At 41.2% G+C, this 23,416-nt stretch overlaps 1 protein-coding gene across 3 annotated transcripts in view; it reads right to left on the bottom strand.

The window, feature by feature from the left end:
• The window catches only part of SRGAP1 (SLIT-ROBO Rho GTPase activating protein 1), a 138,032-nt gene that overhangs the window by 64,649 nt on the left and 49,967 nt on the right, over positions 1-23,416 (bottom strand). For all 3 annotated transcript variants that reach the window (XM_059472736.1, XM_059472738.1, XM_059472739.1), the window contains exons 2-3: positions 5,947-6,142; positions 3,378-3,540 (exon numbers count right to left, since the gene is read on the bottom strand). In XM_059472736.1, coding sequence (XP_059328719.1) covers positions 3,378-3,540; positions 5,947-6,142 — 359 coding nt within the window. The remainder of the gene's footprint in view (positions 1-3,377; positions 3,541-5,946; positions 6,143-23,416) is intronic.

Here is a 23,416-nt window from a genome sequence, read left to right as displayed (position 1 = left end):
AAGAAATTATAGGATCTTTTCTTTACTACAGTTCAAGCTGGAGTCAATCTTAAGATACAAATTCAAGCCACACTCCTCTAGAAAATGTTGGGCTCATTTCATGGAAAAGTTTCATTTGAGAACAAACACGCCCACCAGCAAGATGGAAAAAGTCAGTACTGTCTACCATTGAGAAGCAGAATGGGAAGTCCCACCCTCTTGGAAGGAGAAAGGGGGAGAAAAAAAGAGGAAGTAGAAAGAGTCAAGATATTCAGAGTGATTACGACTCTGCTGTTTTATCTCCTTATCTTGCTTGTGGGGCAATGGGGCAATCCACCCTGAGACACTTTCCCCTTCTGCAGCAGGAAGACTGAGGTTTCAGAGCAGCACAATGAAGATCTGTTCTGATCAAAGGCTTGGTGTGTGTACTTACTCTCCACACTTGGAAATGGAGTAAAGCACCTTGCTGCTACAGGACTGATGGAGAACTAAAACAAGGTAAAAGTAGTGATTTGTAACACCATTAGATTAATAAGCTGTAAGATATCTAACTGAAAGATCTAACAATTGAATACAGAGAAGCTTGACTAGCTGGTATTTGTAAATTATAGAATCACAGAGTTGTAGACATTACATGCTCTTGTGTGCAACCAACAGAGTACAGGTATTTCCTGCTCTTGACCGTGGACTGCAGTAAGACACTAAGCATGTACTTGTTAGTCTATTTTTAAAATCTTCATATTTCTACTTGTTATTAATATTTATTACTTAGAGAGACAGTACATATTTCACACAATAGTATGATCAGATTCCAGAGTAGAAGTATCTGCAGGACATGATTTGTCTCTACTTTAATCCAAAATCTGTGAACAATGAACAAATTCCATATGCTTTCACAGGGATATGACACCTATTGAGACTGATTATACTTTTCTCCGACATTATTTTATTCTAAATACATTTTTTTTCTGAAAGTAATCTGCAGAATCACAGAAATTAACAGAAATTGCTTAAATATGCTATTTGATGTTAAAAATTCTCAAACAAAATCAATGCCATTTTCTTCAGGGAGAATATGATTTTGATGGAGGACATTGTTGGCTGTCACCTTTCTCACTCTAAGTGCACCTTCTCTCTGCCCCTGTGACCTCTTTCCTGCATAGAGAACTGTAGCAAAGTACATGTGTTTTTCATCTGATCTTTTTGTTGCCCAGTAAACATCCATTATGCAGTTCTGTGAGTGCCTTAAGTTAGACTGCTCATTCACATCTCACACAAATTATCACAGGATCATGGAAGGGTTTGGGCTGGAAGAGCTTTATCATCAGTTCTGCACATGGGAACAAACAGCAAATAAATCACCAGTACTCTGCAGCAAGCACCATAGCAAGAACTGTGCACACTGGGGCTCAGAATGTCTTAAAAATGTGTGCTCAGAATTGATACTGGTGAACAAGCATTGCCACATTGAGTGCACACGCCCACAAAGCTCACTTGTACCATACTGAGGTGCTGCATGTGTTCCTGCCACCCTTCCCCTAAGCCCTAAGTTATGGGACTGGCTCAGATCCCTGCACAGAGCCTTTGCTTAGCTCAACTCTGCCCACGCTCCGCCTCAGCTATCAGCTGTTTGACATGACACTCCCACGCTGAGTGTCAGCTGGCAAACTCTGATGAAAGGTAGCAAAGGGCTGCTCAGGATCTGGGCTCTACTAGTGTCTGCTTCGAGTTATGCATGGCAGGACCACCTCAACTTCCCTGCTCTTCTTTCCCCTTTTATATTCCCAAGTTAGGAATATAAAAGCAAGAACAGATGCTAGCTCTTCTTCAAGAACCTGTGCTAGAAAGAGAAAACTTGAAATGTTGCACCTGCATGGGAACAACATGGAGGACAGAGACAAGTTTATCAGGGAGATGTTATGCCTCCTGTTAACACACTGAAAATACCCATGTATTTTCCTCCTTTTGAGAGAGAAGCTGCAGCAATCTCCATTAATAAATTATGAGTGAATATAAAAGGACATACACTTGTCCACTGAAAACTTTAACAATATACCATTTTATAGTCTACCTGGGCAAAAGGGAAGAAAAAGCAAAATTTCTAGTGTCAAAAAACTGAACTATGCTGAAAGCAAACAGATTTGTCTAATAATGCACACCTATCGAAGAAGACATAAACAAAGGGAAAACTATTCCAGATTAAAAAAAGAATTCTACTGGTTTGGAACTCTGAGGTATCTGCACATAGACAGTATGCAGCCTGTTCAAATCACTTTTCTCATTATTGGATCAATTTCTATAACTATCTTCCATTTCATTAAATTGAGTGGTCAGTAAATTACAGTTTTACATGTCAGACATATTATATGAACTACCCATTACTGATTGAGAAACTATAAACTTCAACTCTGTCCCTGTTACAGGTTTTAATGCATACCAGGAAGTTCTGTTTAAGTTTTTACTTTCATTTCCTCCAAGAACAATCGATGTGGTCCCTAAATGATTCTTCTCCCCACCCCAGGGCTATCTATGGTTGGGTATATGTGAAACCAAGTCCCTGTTCTGAAAACATTAACTTGGGTACTGCTGCTATCATTTCATCACACAATTTACATCTTTTAACCTTTACTCTTCTTGAACTGTTTTGTATGCTGATTGTCTACCAGCATCCCGCTGTGACTAATATATATGCATTTATAGTCTATTTTTCTTTTGAAACATTTGAACAACAATGCCTGCAAACACATGATGTAGATCTTGAGCTAAGGTTGCTTAGAGCGCTTGATTAGTACATGAGGGATTTACACACCATGCATGTGTTATGAAAATACATAACAGTCGTGGACAAGGACAAACATGTACAGAGACAACACTTAAAGGCTCTAATAGAAATACTTGTCAAAAGTATATGTTCATATTTAATATTAGGAAGAAAAGGAAACACTTTTAGGAGAATTGCAGCATATGCTACCAACTTTATATCAAGGGACTAAGAAGCAGATCCTTGCTTTGCCTTCAATCTGTTTCATTCACAATGAAATTATTTTTAAAAATAATTAATTATACAGTGTTACTATTTTGGGAGACGTAAGTGAAAACTGTTTCCTTTCTGCATGGACAGACAAGTGTGCTTTTTAGACAAGGACAGGCTTTTCCCCCTGCTTTTTGGATATTTGTGATTCAGCTCTTAAGGTCACCAGCACATACAGCAGGATCCCAGGCATTTCAGCACTGGGTATCTGCTTCAAAAGACAAGTCATGAAGAATTTATATGCATGCTAAAACAGATTTTATGCTGTGTGTGCTGAATCTTCTCCTCACATGCTATCTATTAGGACACTTTTGCCTGCCTCATGCATCTTATAAGCCTGGATAGAGGGCTGCAGGAGAGGCATTACCTTCTTGAACATTCTGGTGGAGTCTTCACTTATCTGCATGAATCGCATGATCACATTGTTCAGGTAGATCTCACTCAGCGTTGCATGGTCTTTGCTTTCTCTTCTCACTTGGTTCAGGAGTAAGTACCAGCAATTCACTGGTGACAAGAGGTTCTGGTCTTTCCTGAGGAAGGAGATACACACATGTATAATGTATAGAAATGAAATGTTATTAACGGAAACGTCTCACTGACATTTACAGTCATAACTTGTTACATAAAAATATCTGCATCTGAACAATCTATCCATTCTTGGGATAACTCAGGTTAGGCAAGACTCAGATGACTTTGAAGACACACTCAAGTCCCATGAGGCATGGATACTCTGCAAGCCAACTTAAAAGTATAAAATATCTTTCCACAAAGCTTAGAGATGGAGTACATGTAAATGTTCAAAATCAGTAAAGGTCATCCTGGAAGAATAACAGTAATTAATTTTTGATATCAGAAATAAACAAGCACTGGAAGCACAACCCAAATTCTTAATGAGCAGAATTGCAGGTGTAGCTGTTTCACTGCATTGGATTTGATAAACTGATGAAGTAGAAGAAAATGTCTCAAGCATCCATATTCTGTGAGCAATGCTCAGAAATCCACAGCATTCATAAATACACTGCTACTGCTAGTCCTAGATGTGTCAATTACAAGACAAAGAGCAGGACTGGACTTTTTCCAGTGATCCAATTCTGAATTCCCATGACAGACTGTTTGCAATGCAGGCCCACTCCCAGCTTTAATGTAGCAAAAAGAGAAATAAAGGATGACTTCTCATTTCTTTTACACAAGACAAAATAAAAATACATGTAGTTCACAACTATTTCACAGACAAAAAAAACCTTTATATAATTTGTCTTATGATTTTATTGACATTTAAGTATAAAGTTTGCCTTCCAACTAACTGCTCCAGAAACTTGCTGCTCTTTTTTTTTCCCTCTTTTACAGGGATTCTCCTTTAGTTAAAAGGATAAAGCACATGAGGATCAAACAGGCAGAAGTGGTGATGAATTGAGAGAAACTCTCGCAACTCTTGGCTAACTCTTCTAATAATTAGCTCTTCTCATTGTTAGAAATATGGCCTTTAATTCCCATCTAATCATCTACTTTCAGCTCTCACCCTCAGAATCAAAGCAACAAGGAATGATTAACAGAGAAGAGTATTTTCTTTTTCATCAGTGCTTTGCTTTGCTATGAATCAGGAGTTAAGAAAACTTCCTCCATTTGTTTCAGATAGACATCTTAACAGTGTTACTTCACAGCAAGGGCTTTTATCAGCCAGGTCAGACAACAGGAGCACTCCTGAAGGGCCATGCTGATACTACTTGGCCCTTGCTGCTTCTGTACGTCCCGAAGCTGATTCCACAGACCTTCCTGATTGCTCTGGGGGCAATGGTGGGAACAGCTCAGGGGACCAACAACTAAAACCACTTTTGCAGTAACCTGTTCTCAAAGCAGAGAACAGCAAGAGCAAAGCCAAAGGTAGAACTCAAGTCATAACCCCCATGTACAGCTGCCAGTCTGCATTTAACATGTTTAAGAACAAGGAAAGATGTTTGTAAACATAAGGAAAAAAGATTTTGCCACAAGCAGAATAAAAGTCAGGGCTCTCTGTGAAGTGGTGACATATGCACAAGTTGGTTACTACAGAGAATCATTGAGTCACTAAAACGAATTTTAAGAAATATATATTAATGCTCTTTGAACTGTTCAAGCTGTATTTGATTAACCTTTCCTTTGCCAGATCTATTTGGAAAAGACTTTTGTCCTGAAACAACAGTTTTATCTGTGTATCTCTAGCACAGCACTGAGTGAACAGTGGGAAAATTATTTTTTAGTTTTACAAACACAAAATACTGTTCTAAATCCCTAAGCATATCAGAGCCAGACACAGGCATCCATTAATCAGCTCAAGTCAGGAAAATAACCACATGAGACTATGTCAGCAAGTGATGCAAATGAAGCATTTGAGAAAATGCACTGTATGTTACAAAACTCTGCCATTAAAAGGATACATTAAATTGTAAACAACACATAACGTTCACATCATCTTTACTCCTAGAAATCAGAGAGGTGAAGATGCAGAAAAGTTCACATGCAACAATAAATCAAAATAGTTTTATTTCTTAATGTCACTCTTGGCCAAAGTTGTCTTTTTTTTTGCTGTTGTAATGTTGACTGACCTTCATGCAGATGCTTCAAAATCCTACCGACTCCACTAGAAATGAGCACACATTTTCAAGCTTTTGGAGCTCTGCATCTCTTCTAGATACGGTATTTTGGGTAGTTTAAAATCCATATGGTAGGTTAGGGATAGTATTTGTGCAACTCAACTTTTAAGAAACTGAAACTACTTGTCAGAAGCTGCCATGAGTAACTGCATAGAGCCACATCAACACTGGTATTTAGGCACACATCCACCTTCAGCTGCAATGAGACCTGCTGTGCTGCTAAGCAGGGCTGGAAATTTTAAACAGGCCTTTGAACCAGCAACAGGTACAACAGGGGGGTGATATGCGCAAGCAGGTTTCTCTTACTTGTACTGCTGATGATCCTTTGTACTCCTGGTTTTTGCCATGAACCTCTCTGCCAGTTTTTCCAGGTTTCGGGAGTACTCCATCTCTATTTCCGACTTCTTGCGGAAGAAATCCTGCAGATCCTGAAGAAGCTGCACTCTCATCTCAGTCTGCTGCTCCAGGCATTTCTGCTGCTCAACGAGTTGAGCTCGGATCTCTAATGAAACAAACAAATATCCACTCAGGTCAGTGAAAGCAAATTAATTGAATGTTACCAACCAAATTACAAACACTCCAGTGTACTTCATCCTCACAGCTACACCAGCTGGAGCAGGATTTGAGGTCCTGTGGTGGGACACAACAGTGTCAGCTCTCACTTCTGCCACCACACGCTTCATCCCTCCACGTGCTGCCTGTCTTACAAACAGCTGGGGCTCAGGTGAGTCTCCACCTTCCTGTCCCATCCCTCTTCTGGCCACTGGCACTAGCACAACATTCCACTTGGAGTGATCTCCTTGCAGAAGGTGTGGTGCTGCCCTGAAGAATGGCTGGATAAACAAGCAGCCTTTGGGCCAGGATCAGCCTGCTGACTGTCAGGTGTTCTGTCTTCATGTACACCATGGAAACAACCTTGTGATAAACCCTGGAGGCACTATCCATTGTAATTGTGCACAGGTGAGTTTCTGTGTCTGCCCTATCTCTGCCAGGGAAGGAACCGGTGTACTATACATGCATCCAACAACGTTTTACAGCAAATATAGAGCAAAACATGTACCTATACTTAGAGACAACTATTTGAAAATTTGCACCTCTGCACAAGGTTCCAGAGACTATAGTATACTTTTTAGTATTTAAAAAAAAATCATTTTAGAAGAATCTCAGTGTAGAAGAGAACAGATGCTCACAGTTCTCTTCTAGAGCAATAAAGAAAAGCCTCCAGATAACCTACCACTTTTTGCCATATGCAAAATTACTATGTAATAAGGTTTTTATTTTAGAGATTTCTGGGTTTTTTGATTTTCTTTTATTTTGGTTGGTGATTTTTTAGCTGACCAGTTAAATACATTCTGAGAACATTTAGTCTAAAAAGATCCCTCTGGTTCTTTAGAGTTCATTACACATTTGTCAGCTGCCCGGGCACGGTGTACTCCAATACTGTGGAGTAGAAGGAGTAGTATAAACACTTCCTGACAATAATATATGTGTATATTTTTTGCACAGTTTAATGCTATAATAAGGATTTATCAACAGCAAAACACCCAGAAGTGGTGTTCATGTAAATGCAAAATTGTTGTGAAATTTTACTTGATTCTTAATGACATAACCATGCTGTGGGCAACAAGATCCTGGAAATCTTCAAAGCCCACAGCATAGTTTCAAATAGAAGAGCATTCTAAAAGTCATACTAACATCACATGGAAATGCAAACCACTAAGCACTAATAACACCACAAAATATTATCTGATACAACTAGGATCTAATGCATCCTTACTGATCTTAGAGCAGGTATGAAGGCAGAGATCCACTCTGCTGGGATTCAAATGTGTATACTAAAATAAGGTAGTACGAGCACAGAAAACTGTTAACCAATATATTTGCTGGAGGAGGGAGACATTGCAGTATTTTCTTCCAGATCTCCTGTGAGCTACCAGCTGCTGTGTTAATCATTAATGAGACCATCCATTTTTATAGTCTTGGAGGTGAACCAAAAAATTCACGGGTTGGTTTTCACTTCATTTCAAATCAGTTTGTTGGAAAAGAAACTGTGCCTCCAGCAAGGATGAGCCACTGTAACACAACACTGTATCAATGACATTCATGTACACAGAGGAGAAAATCACATCAGAGCTGGAAGGTTAACAACAGAAACAGATGCTCAAGACCACTTTTTTAGGTGTCTACTACTGCTAATATTGCAGTCATGGAAGAATCCTGTGTATGGGGTACTGGCTCTACAGATCCACTGATCAGAAGCAGCAATTTTGTTTACAAACTGGAGTTTTCACTAAATCCAGATCCATGTACATGGTCACTATACTTCAGCCATCTCCCTTTCTCACTCAAGATTTTCTAGCAGCTACTTTGAAAGCAGCATTTTGTACAGAGCAACTATGTTCTGATTATTTTGTAGGTCAGTGTACCTTGCTGCTATAATTCTTCTTTTTTAGGCAGGCTTTTACCATAGCAACAAGAATGAGAAAGATTTTAGAAACAGGAATATATGAATAGAAATACAAGAAACAATGAACAAGGGACAACTGATAAAATATGAGAAACTGCCTTAGCTTTTTAATGCTGTCTGGATTTCCAGTGGACAATAGTGGCTTCTTTCAAACTTGTATTTTAGGAAACAAAATTGAAGCATGATCTATGAAAGCTGATGGAGATGTACAAGCTCTGAGTAAGGCCGGTAAAATTAGGGGCTCAGGGGGCTGCAGCTTTATGAAGGGAAGATTCCTAATTTCTGTTTATTTGAATCTCAGCAAAGAGAAAGAACATGTTGATTCCAAAAGGCTAAGCCTGTGGCCTCCTGCTGGAGGAGAAAAAGGGGAGATGTACATCCCACTCATGCTAGCCGACCACAGTCAGTCCAGAAGTGACTTCAACAGCAGTTCTCCTTCCAGTCTTTCATGTCATTCTGCTCCTCCATTTTTTATCTTTTCTTTTACTAATAACATGTGTAATGCCACACTGGCAGGCTGAGGAGACGGCAATGAATAAGAAATCAGATGAGAAAATGTTGTGACTTCCATTTTCTGATGAGAGCGGTGGATTAAAAAAAAAAAGGCAAGCAACCAACTAGGCAAACAACAATAAACCCCCAGAACAAGTACTGGAAAAACAGGCAGGCAGCCTGAGTGGCTGTGTGTGACAAAATCACAACTGTCCAGGTACTATTAACTATAATAGACTACCCATTACCTATTGCTACAGAAAAATTCACCCAAGCAATGCTATTTTCTTTAATCAGTTAACATGTGTGATTTTCCTAAGGCTATAAAGAGTGGCATGGAAAATTGCTGCATTGTATTCAAAGAAATAAAATCAGTATAGTCCAAACTCCATAGATACAAAGACAGGTGTAGCAAGTAAAAGAAGGGTGCCTGTCTTTACTCTTATTTTGCTGGCACGTTGAAATTAAAAGTTGAATTGGTACCAGTTGTAATGGGCAATGACATTGTCCTATTCTGCTCTGCTGAGTGGCTGATGTCAAATTGCCAGGCTATTTTGTGCCAGGAAAAGACCCATTTAAACCCTGGATGAGTTAACACCTTCTCCTTCTTTCTCTTGGCAGCTTTGAGTCAATGCTCACTGGCTTTCTGGCCAGGGGCAGGCTCAAAAGGAATCCCATCCATTTATACTGCAGTTTGCACAGACTGAGATCACAGCAACTGGGGAAAAAATTAAATCTACCTACACTTTGTCCAAGATTTGCACAATCAAAGTGAGGAAACAGTTAATGTGATGGCAATTAAATCAATAAACTGAATAAAGTTTTATTTCTAAAGATTTTTATGCTAAAATTTATTTTGGTTATGCCCTCACAGACACCCTCCACTACAATTACAGCATTAAGTATAAAATTACATTTTGTTTATGCCAATTTTTGTTTATGCCAATTTTGAAAATATAACTCTAACATTTCAACAAATCTTTATTTCCTTGACAAGTGGTTAGATCTGTGCATCATGAAAAGTAAAAAGAGATAAGATATATAGTTGCTTTGAAAGTTAAGTCAGAGCAGATGAAGCTGAATTACTGATATCACCCAAATCATAATCAGAAACAACTCATCAAGGTTTCCTCTTTGCACACAGTACAGTATTGCAAATAGTGACTTACACAGCACTGCTGTAATACCCTGTACTATCCTGAAGAACACGTATGGAACCAGTGACAGGCCAGTGCCCCTACTGAAGGAACCTGTGAAGTTACACTACAACATGACACAATCATAATGCTGGCTACACACCAGCATGGAACTTAGTCCTACACCTTCACTTCCACACACAAAAGCACCAGACTCCCATCAAACATCCCCAAGAAATCAAAGGAAACCCCCTCCTGACCTCATAGGTCACAACGTGTACACACATGGTATTAACCAAATTAAACCATGGACAGACCAACACTTCTGCCCTGCTACAGAACTCTCCACTGCAGTGCCCACCTCCATCCCTGCCCTGAGGTACTGCAGTGCTCCAGCCATGCTGCACCAGGCTGTGCCCAGCCTTTCAGACCACCACAAACTCTCTCACCAACTCCTGAGCAAAGCAACTCTAAAGAATGCTTCATGGTGCTACCAACACACCTGCCTCAAGACACCTAAGCCACTCAAAGAGCTGATGCAGCCTGCCACTCTTAGCTCCCATTTAACTTTTGTGCTTGCAGGGCAGCCCTGACATGGACTTTGGTGTTTGCTGAAAGCTCTGGAAAATGCTAAAGAGCAGGAAATGTCCCCCAGTCACCCCGCTTAGCTGCACTGCAAGCCTCCCACCCGCTGCCTCACTCTGCCTGGCAAGGAGCTATATTTAAGTCATGATTACAATTCACAAACTATGCAGACATATTAATACAGTGGTATTACTGGATAATCATACCAACAGCCTTGGGGCCTTGGCCTCACCCTTCAAAAGATCACAAAAGCAAGTAACTCAACAGAACTCTGAGAGTACCAAGGCTCCCACAAGATATACTTATGTTTGCAGGTTTTATCTGGGTAACCAGACAAAGCTGCATCACTTCTCCTTTTTCTCCAAATGAGTTCTTCACAAAAAAAAAAAAAAAAAAAAAAAAAAAAAGAGTTGCTTTTAAATGTCTCATCAAATGCACTAAAACCTATACATGGTATCTTAAGACTTTGTATTTCTAAACCATTACACTTAGTCTTTTTTTTTTACCCCAGTGAGCTATCAACACACATATCCTTCATTGTCACGCCAATGATATCCAGATCATATTTCACAGGCAAAGATTCAGACCTTAAATTCAGCCTAGATATCATCTGGCGACCAACATGCATTTGTAATTAAGCAGCTATTGCAGCATTAATCATCTTGCAGTTCCTCCTTGAAGACACTTGAGTCTTATATCCTCTCATTGTGCCCTAGTTATTTAGCATGAAGAATTGCTGATGTCTACCCCTGCTGCTAGAAGCTGGGGTGCTGCATGAGGGGACTAATCATTTCAGTTTCATTCGAGCCTCTGCCTGTGTAAGGACTTGGTTTTGGCTTCTTTGTCAAGATGCATGGAGCTTTGGTCCAGCTGCGTGCAGCTGGCCAACATCCGCAGTTTAGGTTTTGCTTGAGCAAAGTGCTTATCTCCAGCCCCCTGAGGATGCTGCCAGCAGAGAAATCACAGCAGGAATCACTGAGAGGGGCCGGGAGGTGTCCCTGTGCACATCTAGTACTCCTTAATGCCATGTCCCAGCAGTGCTCCTACAGTTCCCAGGGACATTACTGTTCCTCTCAACAGACAAGAAGATAAAGATGGTGAGAGGCATCACATCCATGGTGGGTGCTCAGACCCAGCTGCCAATACTTGTCTCTGAGATACACAGCCTAAAGATGCTAGTGCTGTAAAGTTTTTATTTCTCAGAGACTTGGCTGGAAAGCTATTTGAGTATTTCTATGACAAATGGCGAGGGAAGCTCTGCGGTCAGCAGGGAGTCTGGCTCACACTCTCTCCCAAGTCCTTGTTGCCATTTTCTTTGACCACAAGCAGGAAAATCCACTTCAAAAGCCAGGAAATTCCACCAGACTGACAGCTAATGAGAGATGCTGGGGTAAAGATCTCGGAGGCTGATGCAGAAATGCCTTTAAATAGATCATGAGACTGTACCACAACATTAACCTTCTATGACAGACTAGGGGAGATCACTTCCCTGCGTTCAGCATGTAAGAAGTGTGGCTGCAGAGACAGTGATGCCCTTGAGCTTCCATAGGCAGGGTTTGTGTGGACTTTGTTCTACCCTGACCCCATCAATTTGACTAAGTACATTGAGCATACAGCTTTATACATGTTGCCACTTGAAGTGGGACCTCTGCGTGCACACCCCAGCATTAAACTTAATGTTTGACTTTGTGCTATTTTCCAGAGTTCGTTTCAGATTTTTTGTTTATGTGGGGATTTTGGGGGATGTGCTTGAGGTTGCCTGTGACAGATCACATCTTCAGGCTGTAGTGTAGAACTGGATGGGGACAGAGAGTCACTTCTGCTATCTGAAGGGCTGTACAAAGAATGAGCAATCTGATGCCCCCGTTGACATCTGTCAACCTCTTTAAAAACCACATTCATTCAAGCACTTTGGCATCCTTAAAGATAAAAACCAATCCTCATGCAGCCATTAGGAGGAAAGCTGGTGTAGAAGCCATTTGCAGGATGCAGACAAATTTTTATGGGTCACTTCACTTGTCCTGCTCAAACAAAGGGAGCAGAGAAACAATGAATCCTCTCCTCAAAGCTGCAAATTTCATTTCTATACATTCAAGGAAACACGCTTCTGTCTACTGCAGTCACAGACTGGGCAACAACATGAGCTAATGCAGAATACTGTAACTGGGGGATCCCAGTGGACAGGATTCAAAAAGGGCAGCTGTATTAGGGCACCCTCCAGATCCTTTTGAAATGAGAAGACATGTCTGGAAGAGCCAACAAAATCTCTAGATGCAGAAGAAGAAGCTTTTCTTCTTGTTGTTCTTGGACTAGCGCCCTCCTGCTATTCACAGCCACAGCTGCTGGTCACTTGGCTGCCTACCGTCCCAGTCTAAATGGAGGGCAGTGTGCCAGCTCATGACTTGGCAGGACACTTGTGCCACAATGCTGCTGCCAAGTGACCATGAATTTAAGCAGGCAGTCTGCCTGCACCACGTTTTGAGTGCCACTGCTTTTGTGGCAACTGCTCCTCTGCACGCATAACTAAGTGCTGGCACTATGTCCTATCAAACCTTGAGCCTGGCATACTCTGTCCTTGTAGTCACAGGATCTGGGACTGAGGACAAAAAATTCTGTCCCTCAGCAGAGAAGGAACTTTATTTTGCTCAATAGTAAAAGCTCAGTTCATCTCAAAACACTGCCAACCAGAAGAGTAGAGAGCAAAGGGCAAGATGCCTCCTCTGCGTCAACAGTCTGATTCAAGGTCTTTCACCAGAGTGACCAGCCCTGAGAGAGCAGATACTCTCCCAAAATCCAGCTGCCCTACCTCTAGATGAGCAAATCAGTTCTGCAAAGAAAGACAGAGACAGTGAGAGAGAGAGGAAAAAAGAGTTCATGCAACTGTCTGCCAAGCACACAGGTGATCATAAGGTAGGTGTCTGAAAACCCATTTAAGAGCATCTAAACTGTCAAGATCTATGGGAAAACTTCTTCTGAAGCTTTTTAAGAGCTTCAATCATCCATTTTTTGTGCTTGTTAAAGATACCATGAGCCTTTCCTTGCAGTCTTAAATTCTGGGCACATGAGAAAATGCAAAAGAAATCAGTATGCCCAAATCTTTCTTATCTTCTCACCAATGATGTATCTGCCTACAGAACAGAAAGATGATTCATGGGTCTTCTCAGAAGCACTCTTTGCACAATGTCTGCGAGGCCTTATTGGCACTAGCACTCCATGAGACAAAAAATCCACACAAACCAGGGGGTCCAGTAGGAAAGAAAACCCAGTTTGTCACAATCCAAGCAGTACTGAAAACCTAATACTCTTCATTAGCTTCCTTACTTGTAAACTGGGTGAAATCAGGTTGAATTCCTGCCTCAGCTGCTACAAGGCTGAGGATGGAGCTGCCTCTGGAAAGTGCAGCAGTATCTACTCTGTAACAGACACTGCATCGCTTGTCCACCAACACTACCCTGAAATAACTCCAGTCTTAGTATTAGCACATATCCTTTACATCCAGAGAACCATAAACCTCCTGACCATACAGATTTGAGTACAGATTGCATCCAGACCAGCACCATTTCATTTTGTTAAGTTCTACTTATTTGTCACAATAAAACCCTTCCTTCTTAATATCTTGGATGGAGAGCTGACAAGTGAAAACATCTGAAGGCTTCTTCTAGAAATGAAATGATGAGAGAGGTGCCTTTTCTTGACAAAAAAATTAATTAATCTGAACCTCTGGCAGGTGGCATAGCTCTTAAGATGAGAGTTATGCTGGTAGAAGTGCAGGCCAGGAACTCCTGAGCAGCAGGATAAGAAAGCATGAAATCTGCACATCAATCAGATACAGCATCTCCTGTACACTGGTAACTATCACTGTGGTAAGACTCAGAAATTAATAACTAGAGAAAATTCCCTCCCTACATCCTGTGAAAATGACTCTCCATGCACAGCACATCTTTAGGAGGTCAATAAAACATTTTTAGGATGACACACACCCTGCTGCATGTCATAAATAAGAGCATGCATTTGACCCAGCCATGACTTTCAGTGACAGCTCTTTAAGTCCCAAGGTGCAGTAACAGTGCAGTTAAGCACAAAAAGGAAACAGTAATCTGTGCTGTGTGCCAGCAATTTACCCACATCACTTTTCAGTCTAACATGTAGTAAAATACTTTCACTCTTGTTCATTTAGCTTTGATACATTTAACTCCAACCCCCAGCTTAATACACTGAGCACCTTTGTGTTTTTCTTCTAAAATAAATATGTACTTTTTTTTTCTGCAACAGATCCATGATGCTCCTCTTTAGTGAGACAAACAGCTATGCCACTGAGATGCCTCCAACACTGGTTTTGAAACTTTATGTATATATCCCATGCTAACTACTCACTGAGTACATCCCTGTAGTTACTTAAGGCCCTGTGTGCCCCAGCCAACCAAGTGGGGAAAGAAACTGTCTTGGGCAACATGCCAGAGCTGCAGAGGCTGCCTTGGATGCTGGCACACTTGTGGGCAGAGCATCAGCCCCTGCCCACGAGCACCGTGCTCTGGAGCAGCGCAGAGCAGGGCCAGCCCTGCACTGCTGAGGCAGCCCTGGGGATCAGAGCCCTCACTCACCCACCCAGTGCTGAGTGAAGGATGGCATCCACCACCCAGCCAAACTCTGAATGCAATTCTATCACCGTGCTTCAGGCTTCTTGCACAGATTTAACTGTAAAAGTGCAAGTCTGGCTCAGGAGAATGTCTGTCAGACCAGATGGACCTTCATCTGCATAGTATTTTATAGAGACTTGGCCTAAGTCTGCAAAACCAATGCCCCAGTGATGGATTACTGGTGCTCTGAGCATGACTATGATACCACCCAAAAGTAAATTTCAGCATCTAGTCTCATTTTCATACAGCAAATAATACTGAATTTGACTCAGTAGAGGATTTAAGAAACAGGGCATCATGTTTTGGGGGAAAAAAAAGTTCTGTATGACAAACTCTGAACAGAAAATTTGTATTTTTACTAATTAAACAAAAGAATAACCCCAATCATGATGGAATTACTTATTCTATCTGTAGGAGTACTAATAAATGTAAAATAGATAATCAGATAATCACCATGCTGGTTGATTATAACTATTATACAAGTAGAAGTAACAGACAGGTATTTTTATATGTCACCTACAAGATTAGATCAATTCTGCCATTCTTCAAATACATTTGTCTATGTACTGCTCTGATTTGGTAGAAGGTGTAATGCCTAAGTGAGAAGATAAAACGCCTACCTCAAAGGATGGTTTTCAACCCAATTACTCAAAGCCTCAAATTCCACTAACAGCAGCTGGGAAAAAACAAATCCTTCAGTGTCACAGAGCAGATTCTTTCTGCTACAGGGGAGTATAAATTGGATTGTGGACCACATTAAATTTATCTTCAGTTGTTACAGTAGCAGGAGAAGAAAGCCCCCCACCACCACCAGAGGTTCCTGCTAATGGGAATAGAAAAAAATATCCCATGAGACTGTAGGTAACTGTTGCTTACTCACTCAACAGTAAAATGAAGAATAGTATCTGCTAGAAAATGAACTCTGGGCTAAAATAATTTGCATTTTTCCAGGTCCCCTGGAAACAGTCTTCAATCTGTCAGAAGTTAAAAAAAAAGAAAAATATCACTCCAATTTTTTTAATGAGAGGAAATATCAGAACGAACAAAACTTAAAGCTGATGATTTGTAGAACCCAGTATCTGCATTAATTCACTGTTTTGTGTATTGTGTAAATGTTTCTCTCCAACAGATATATGAGTGATTAGGGTTTCCAGCAGGGCTTTGATGACTGCTGAATGGAAGCAAAGACACCAAAAACAGCTGTAGGAAACAGATGTGCCACTTAGGGCACCTTCACTGAATGGCCAACGGAATAATGCTTCACGTGCTTAGTTCAGAATTCCTTTATAAAAAAAGGCTATAAAATCCCTATTATTACCTAGGTTTTTAGCCTAATCTCCACTTGTAAATAGACATTCTGGTAGCAAAAGCTGCATTGGAGTGAGTAAAGGAGAAGAGCTGCAATGGGCAGGGCAGGAGCTGTAGCTCCTAGGCCTTTTCCCTGGCTAAACTGAAATTGAATCTTGACGTTTTGTAAGCATGAAGTTCCAGCTCTGAGAAGCACATTAGCAGTTATAGCACCTGAATAGCAAAGTGGTAACCTGTGAAAATAGTTATTCTTTTTTCTGGGAAAAAACACTGTTTGGTAACTCACAGAAGGCCATGCACAACTTAGTAAAGAAATGAAAGATGTGACATCTACAATAAAGAAATCTCCATCCTGTAAGAGGATCATCATCCAACCATTAGCAAAATACTAGGGGAATATTTTGGAAATAATAAATGCAATAAACACGGATACCAACTGGGGAAAAAAGCAAGGGTGGTTGGAAGGACAAACCAGACATTCCAGCAAGCCATATGAATCTCACAGGCTTCTGACCATTTGCCAAAGGAGGCTTTCTCCTGGGTTATATTTCCTTAATCAAGAATACTCTGAATACTCCAGATACTGGTTTTACAACAGTGCTATATTTCCAAATGTTAACTTTAGGTCCACTCTTTTTTTTTTTTTTTAACACCAAAGGCAAGTTTGAGTCACTCAGGAGCACTGGGAAAATAACTGAAACAGAAGGATAAAGTAAAGACCAAAAAGTCAAAGTGTGGCAGTGCACACCTACTAGGCTAGATGAACCCAGGACTGCAATGGCCAAACTGCTGACAAGAATCTGTCCCCTTTTCCTGAAAGAGGCTGCTGTGACCAAAGAGCTGGAGAACATCTCCTGGAAAGGGCAGGGGGAGCAGAGAGAGATGCCAGTGTGTTCTAGGCAAGCAAATTGCTACTTCTGCCTAAATTACTGAAGTTCTCATCAGAAATATTTATAGAACAAAGACAGGTAGAGAGATAAGGAAAAACCAGGTCAGTTCCTGGAAAAGAAAACTACAGTGGCAAGCCACTGGAGTTACTTAAGCTTATCAACAGATAGTGGATAACTTAAACCCAGCTGACCTTCAGTTTCAAGTTACCTGCAATCCTTCGCCTCAAGTTACCTGCAGTCCTTTAACTCAAATTATTCTATTCCTGTTCCATTTAAAATCTATCAAAAAACCTTAAAAAACACAAAAATACAGATAAACCAGTTGAAAAGCATTTCTTTTTTTCCAGTTTCTGCAAAATGTGCATTTTCACTGCAACTTCCTTTCTGCACCTAATCTGTCAAAGTACAGTGACAGTGCTTACTGAAGCATCAGTCCTCTCTGCCTGGATAGAGATTTTCACCTTAGTGCTCATCTACTGCTTTGTCACTTTGGTGATAATCTGTCATAACCTTGACATGTAAAAATCACAAAGAAAAGAAGACTACCTTTGCATGAAGTTCAAGTTGTCCCAGTTGACTCAGTCTAAAACTGCAGATTACTCATGTCCAAGCTGGGCATTATCTAAAAGACCTCATCTGTGGCTTCTCTATAGAACAATGATCTTGTTGTTTACAGAAACTTTCAGGTTATGAAGAACCTGAAGATAGTCAGAAAGAATAAGATAGCAGCTGTGAAAGGGGTTTGAGCAACATTTACTTTTGTCTACTTTGAAGGAAAAAACCAGAACTCTTTACCTAGAATGGAAAGCAAAGACTGTAAGTGCTCAGTATTTAAGCATTCTGCAAGCTAAGCCTTTCTGATGCGCTGTTGCAGGTAATAGTTCTTCTCCTGTCCATAAAACCCAGTTTCACTGCAAATTAGCATTGGCTTTAACCAGTGAGGTCAAAAACTGAGAAAATAAAGAACTTCAAGCATGAAGAAAGGCTTGTCAGAAGGCTCAATAGAACTGTAACACCCAGATGAATCCAGCTAACCTCAGCAGGAACCCCCTCCTCCAACTTCCCAAAAAAATGAATTTGCTTGGAGAGCAAACTGTCCTCAAACAATGCCCAAAACTGTCAATCATGTGGAAACTGCTTGCAAATATAGAAATCTACCATGGTGTTACAACTAGACTTACTTTTCTCCCCTAAAGCTCTATTTACAAAATTACTTTAGAGACAGGAATAGGCAAAAGCCTCCCTTGGTCTGGAAGACCAGTGCACATGGTATCCAGCCAGGCTGCTGAGCTCAGCCTCCTTCTCCCAAGGAAAAAGCAAGCTTTTCCTACTTTCCATAGAGACAGTCCTCTAGCCATACAGGTGATATGGCACTCTCTAAGGAAAGATTCAGGTCAGAAAAGCCAATAGCCTGAACAGAAAAAGCTGGTTGTAAGCTGGCTTCCTAGGAAAAAGTTTTCCAGCAGACCTACAGGCAGTTCATACTCAAGCCAAACAAGCTGCTTGAGCTGCTCAGAGTGGGTGGAAAAGCCACTTAGAATTAGTGCAGTCTCTGATGGAAGCAACGTGATTAGATGGTAACTGAAGACCTACCTCATGTCCTTTGAGTGAGAAGCACATCTGCAACATTTTAACTCTGCTGAATAATTAGTTGTTTCTTGAATCATCACTAAGGCTAAACATAAAAACCACTTTGATAGGAATGCACCAGAGTTTCATTTCAGACTAGGACACTTAGAACTTTCAAAGAAGATCCTTCCTCTCAAAGCACATCCTCATTGCCATCCTGTATCAAGGGCATCACTCAGTTTGACCTGCCCCCAATCATCAGGTGTTTTGTTGGGAACACCAAGCTGGAGATCCTGCCCCTCTCAAGCACTTTGTGCAGGAAAGTACTATTGCCAGTGCTGCGCATCCACCCACGTTTTGCAAGTAAAAGGAAAGATACTTTCAAAGCATATCTTTACCCACAAAGATGCAAGCACTTTGAAGGCAGAGATGATTTAAAATAAAAAAATCAAAACAAATCAGGAAAGCCCTTAAGCACTCTGATTTAACAAAGGAGAACAAACATATTCCAATTCTAGAACACCTAATGATTTTAATAAAAAGCTTCCCTCCTCTGCAACATTTCAGCTTTTAATTTATAAAAAGCTTGTAATTAAGATGTAAACAAAAGTTCCAAACCTTGCAATTTCCTGCACTAAGGAAATTCTGATTATTTTTTTTAATATGTCATTAGTCCATTTGATTTAGACAGAAATTTTATCATTTAAATCTCCAAGAAAAAAAACCTAGAAAACTGCTGCCAAAGGAAATTTAAGGCAAGAAATGCCAGAGACTGCATCTGGCAGGGGAATACTTGACAAGACTGTAAGCATTCTCCTGAGCACCAGACTCCTTCCAATTTGCACCTTCAGACCTTTGCATTTGCTCCCTGAGACATAATAAGAGAAAGTGCTGTCCTTGTTCCCTGTGTTGCCACTCAGTGCACACTCCATCACCTCAGTGCAGTGACACATCTCAAGACACTCAGTCTCATTAGAAGCCTGCACTCATTAGCTATGCAAGAGAACACGCTGTCTGGCCAGCCACTGCTCCTTATACACCTGCCTCTGATCTGGGCTGGACTCACCACCACCTGCATCCTTCCTATGGATTCCTCTGTGCATGGCTGACTCCAGGATGGGGAGTCATGCAAATGAATCCAAAATTAGTAACCTGGTAACAGTTTCAGGTCTCCTTTTGAGAATGGGTTATTGGATGCCTTCTCTGTATTCCCACTGCCCTATACAGACATCCTGATAAATGCTGCTGTAGATCAAGAACCTCCACTGATGTTCTCTGAATGCAGGGAGGGAGGGATAGCAAGAACCTTAATTGTCTGGGGGTAAACCAAAATACTTCCAGTATCTTTTTACACAGGCATCAGACAGCCATGTACAACACACTGGTTTGAGGATGCTCCTCTTTATTTACCAGGATGTTTTACTTTGCAGGCATATGCTCCCTCTGTATTCCCCATATGTTTTTGGGGTTTTAAAAAAAAATAAATTGGAGGAGCAGAACCATTTGCTCCATTGCAGGCAGCTTACACAGCAAACATTTGGATGAGCATCAGAGGACAGAAGAATCTGCTTTGATGAATAAATGAGATTTTGAACTAAAAGACTGAAAAACTCTTTTGTAAAAACACAGAACAACATTTTGTGACATTAATGACATTCCTTATTAAAGACTGTAGACAAACATCATAATACAGGTGTGCTACTTCAGAAGAAATATAGCAAAGGTCAGGTCAGCTCAGAAAACTGCACCTTTTCTGCATAAAAATACAGATTATTGCACCGTCTTCAGTAGGAGACATCCATTGTTAAGGTCTGGTCTAGACAGCCATTTACAGCTCCCAACAGCAGCAGTATTGATCAAATGAATGGATGCACAGCCATGCTCATTCTTGTGCAGCACAGAATGGTGACCTTTCTATCAAACATGCCCATCTAAATCTCAAACCTCTGCTTGACAAGTGCTGCACATAGAGGAACAATGTGGGTTCTGTGTGGCATTAAGTATCCCACGCCATATCTAAGGCAGGAAAGACAGGAGCTGCCTGGGTGAGGATGAAGGCAGTACAAATGTAACACCTGGGAAATAGAGATTTTATTCTCAGTTTCTGCTAAATTCTCGTGTGATCTGAGAAGATGCTTTACCTTCTTCTGTGACAGAGTGCAATAAGGCCCTGTACCTTATTCACCACAAATGTTTTGTACCATAATTTTTTTAAGCTTCCTTAGAAGAGAAAAAGAGCAAAGTGGGTGGCTTGAAGTGTTTTAGTAAGCAGCATTCCAGTAAGTTTGATTGTTACAGAGGACCTAAAGCACTTTCTTTAGAAAGCACTCTTAAATGAAGAGCTCAATATGAAGCTGTCTAAGAGTGGTTGCTGAGAATAAAAGCATAACCTTCCAATTTGACAGGACTGTATTTGGCCGTGGTTTCTCTATCATGGGCCACTTCTCAGTGGCCTAAAACCCAGCTGACCTCAAGACAACAGCAGGGAGGCAAACCCAAGCTCTGACATTCAGATAAAGCAATGAAGGGAAAGAATGAGTGCACCTTTGTGTTCTGGAAGCAAGACCTATGTGGTTCTTTGAGGAAAAAGGAAGTCCAGCAGAACCAAAATGCAACAGGCATTCTATTGACTCCAGGCAATATCAAAATTAGAATTGCTATTATTATTATAGCAAATTTGGTGTTATGAGAGAGCAGAAACCTTACTGCCTATCTCTGCACTTGCTGTTAAACAGTCTCCATCTGACTGCCCTTTGCATACTGCAGAGGTGCAACTTAAGCTAACCTAAGCTGGATCGAGAGCAGCGCATCTGTGCTAACATGTGTTATGTGTGCTTAGGGTGTTGATATCACTAAAAATTAACAAGGTAAAGATTATCCCTCAGATCAGCTCTCACTGCAACTACACCACTGCCAACCCTAAGAGAGTAGGAAAGCAATGTATGATGGGGGCTAAGAAGGTTACTTGCAAACCAGAAGAGTCATGGGAAGTGCAGAAGGACTGAAGCTTTGGCTGATCTCTCTTAGCTGATTAACTGTGGGCTGTTAAAGAAATATATGGGCCCACCTTCCCTCCTCTCCCTGTTTCCTCATCCCCTCCCCAGGTAAGATACATGAGGCTGCATAATCTGTCAGACCAAGGCGTGAATCCAACCAGAAAAAAAAAGAAAATCAGGTGAGGGAACTGCGGGTAAGGATTGTTTTTCATCTACGCAGGTTCTCTTGTAGTAGGGTTACATTACCACTCTGGCCTAAGAGAGTTCATCTTCCACCCTGCTTCTCTTTCAGCCACTGGTTCAGAGCAGCAGCCAAGTACCTTGCACTCTGGTCTGCTCCCTGGGAAAGCTGCTACTCTCTTCATCGCTGACAGAGGGAAACCAGAGAAACCACCCCCTTGCCAAAAGGATACGATGGCTCCAAACCATTAGTTTCTGCATAATCTATTTTTCACCCTGGAACACAGCTCTCTAGCACCTCACACAGGAACCAGCGGCCCCCCATACCAGGAATCAGGGAGAGGCAGAAAGAACAACTGCACTGAGGTGCAGTGGCATATAAACGAAAATTCACCTAAGTTAGTCAGATATGCAGTCACACATGAAAGGAAAAGAAGAGTAAGAAAAGTCCTGTTTGCCCTGCATGATACACTGTCATCTGATTATGTGCTGTGCCATTTCTCCCAGTGCCAGGCACAGGCGCTGTCTTATCTGTCATCTGTGCATTAGACACCCTGGTGAAATACTTGCAAGGATACATTTCCCTGGATGTGACACTGATGCCTTGGCAAGAGAAATGGCACTAATGCCAAGGGCTTGCTGTCTTTCAGTCCAAATCCTACAGCACACGGGCAATTTCTATTACTGTCAGCCATAACGTACAGTGGATATTGTCAAGCACTTGAGCAAAAATGCATGTGTAGAGCATTAACAAGAAGGATGATACAGCTTCCTTCTTGATAAATGACTCTCTTGCCTAAAGTCTGCAGTAGGATCAACCACACATTTCACCATATTCCTGTGGAAGAATTTCCTTTTGGTTTTGTGGATCAGACCATCATTTAACACATCCACCTCACTATTGGATTTGCAGTGGGATAGAGCAGCAATCCACAAGGTTCCATGCCTCTGGAAGGCAAGCATCCATGTTAAGTAACTAAGGAGTACCTAGTTCAAGATTATTCCTGAATATTCCTCATGCCACGAAATAAATCCTCCTGCAGGGAATTGAGAGCAGCTACAACTCCCAGAGTGAATATCTCGTCCATCACCTTTGTGCAGGTTGCCAGTCCTGAGGGTCCTGGGACACCTGTGACAAGGGACAGATCAGCCAGTGCTGAGAGGACAAGGGAATGTGAAGCAATTGAATAATGGAGGAAGCTGAGGAGGAAACTGTCTGTCATATAATTGCTTCTTCATGTGTGCATTGAGCCTGAGGCATGGAGGTGTCAGGATGTTATTCAGTATGAGGAAAAGAAAATGCTTTATCCTGTAGGTCTGGTTATTTTTATTGGAGAGGGAGAAAAGACTCCCATGACATGAGCTGGCTGTCTGAAACAGCTGGTCCCAGGGAGGTAGGACATCGATCCATGGCCTTGCTCGGGGCTTCTCCCTCTAGTGAAAGGTTGGATACAACATTAGCCCATGCATCAGTGTGTGAAATGGATGGATTTGTCAAACAGGAGCTTGGCCAGGT

The sequence above is a fragment of the Ammospiza nelsoni genome, chromosome 5 (genome assembly GCF_027579445.1).
Source record: "Ammospiza nelsoni isolate bAmmNel1 chromosome 5, bAmmNel1.pri, whole genome shotgun sequence".
Lineage (NCBI taxonomy): Eukaryota > Metazoa > Chordata > Aves > Passeriformes > Passerellidae > Ammospiza > Ammospiza nelsoni.
Note: the sequence above shows the minus strand (reverse complement) of the source record. Positions and strands in the feature narration are given on the sequence as shown.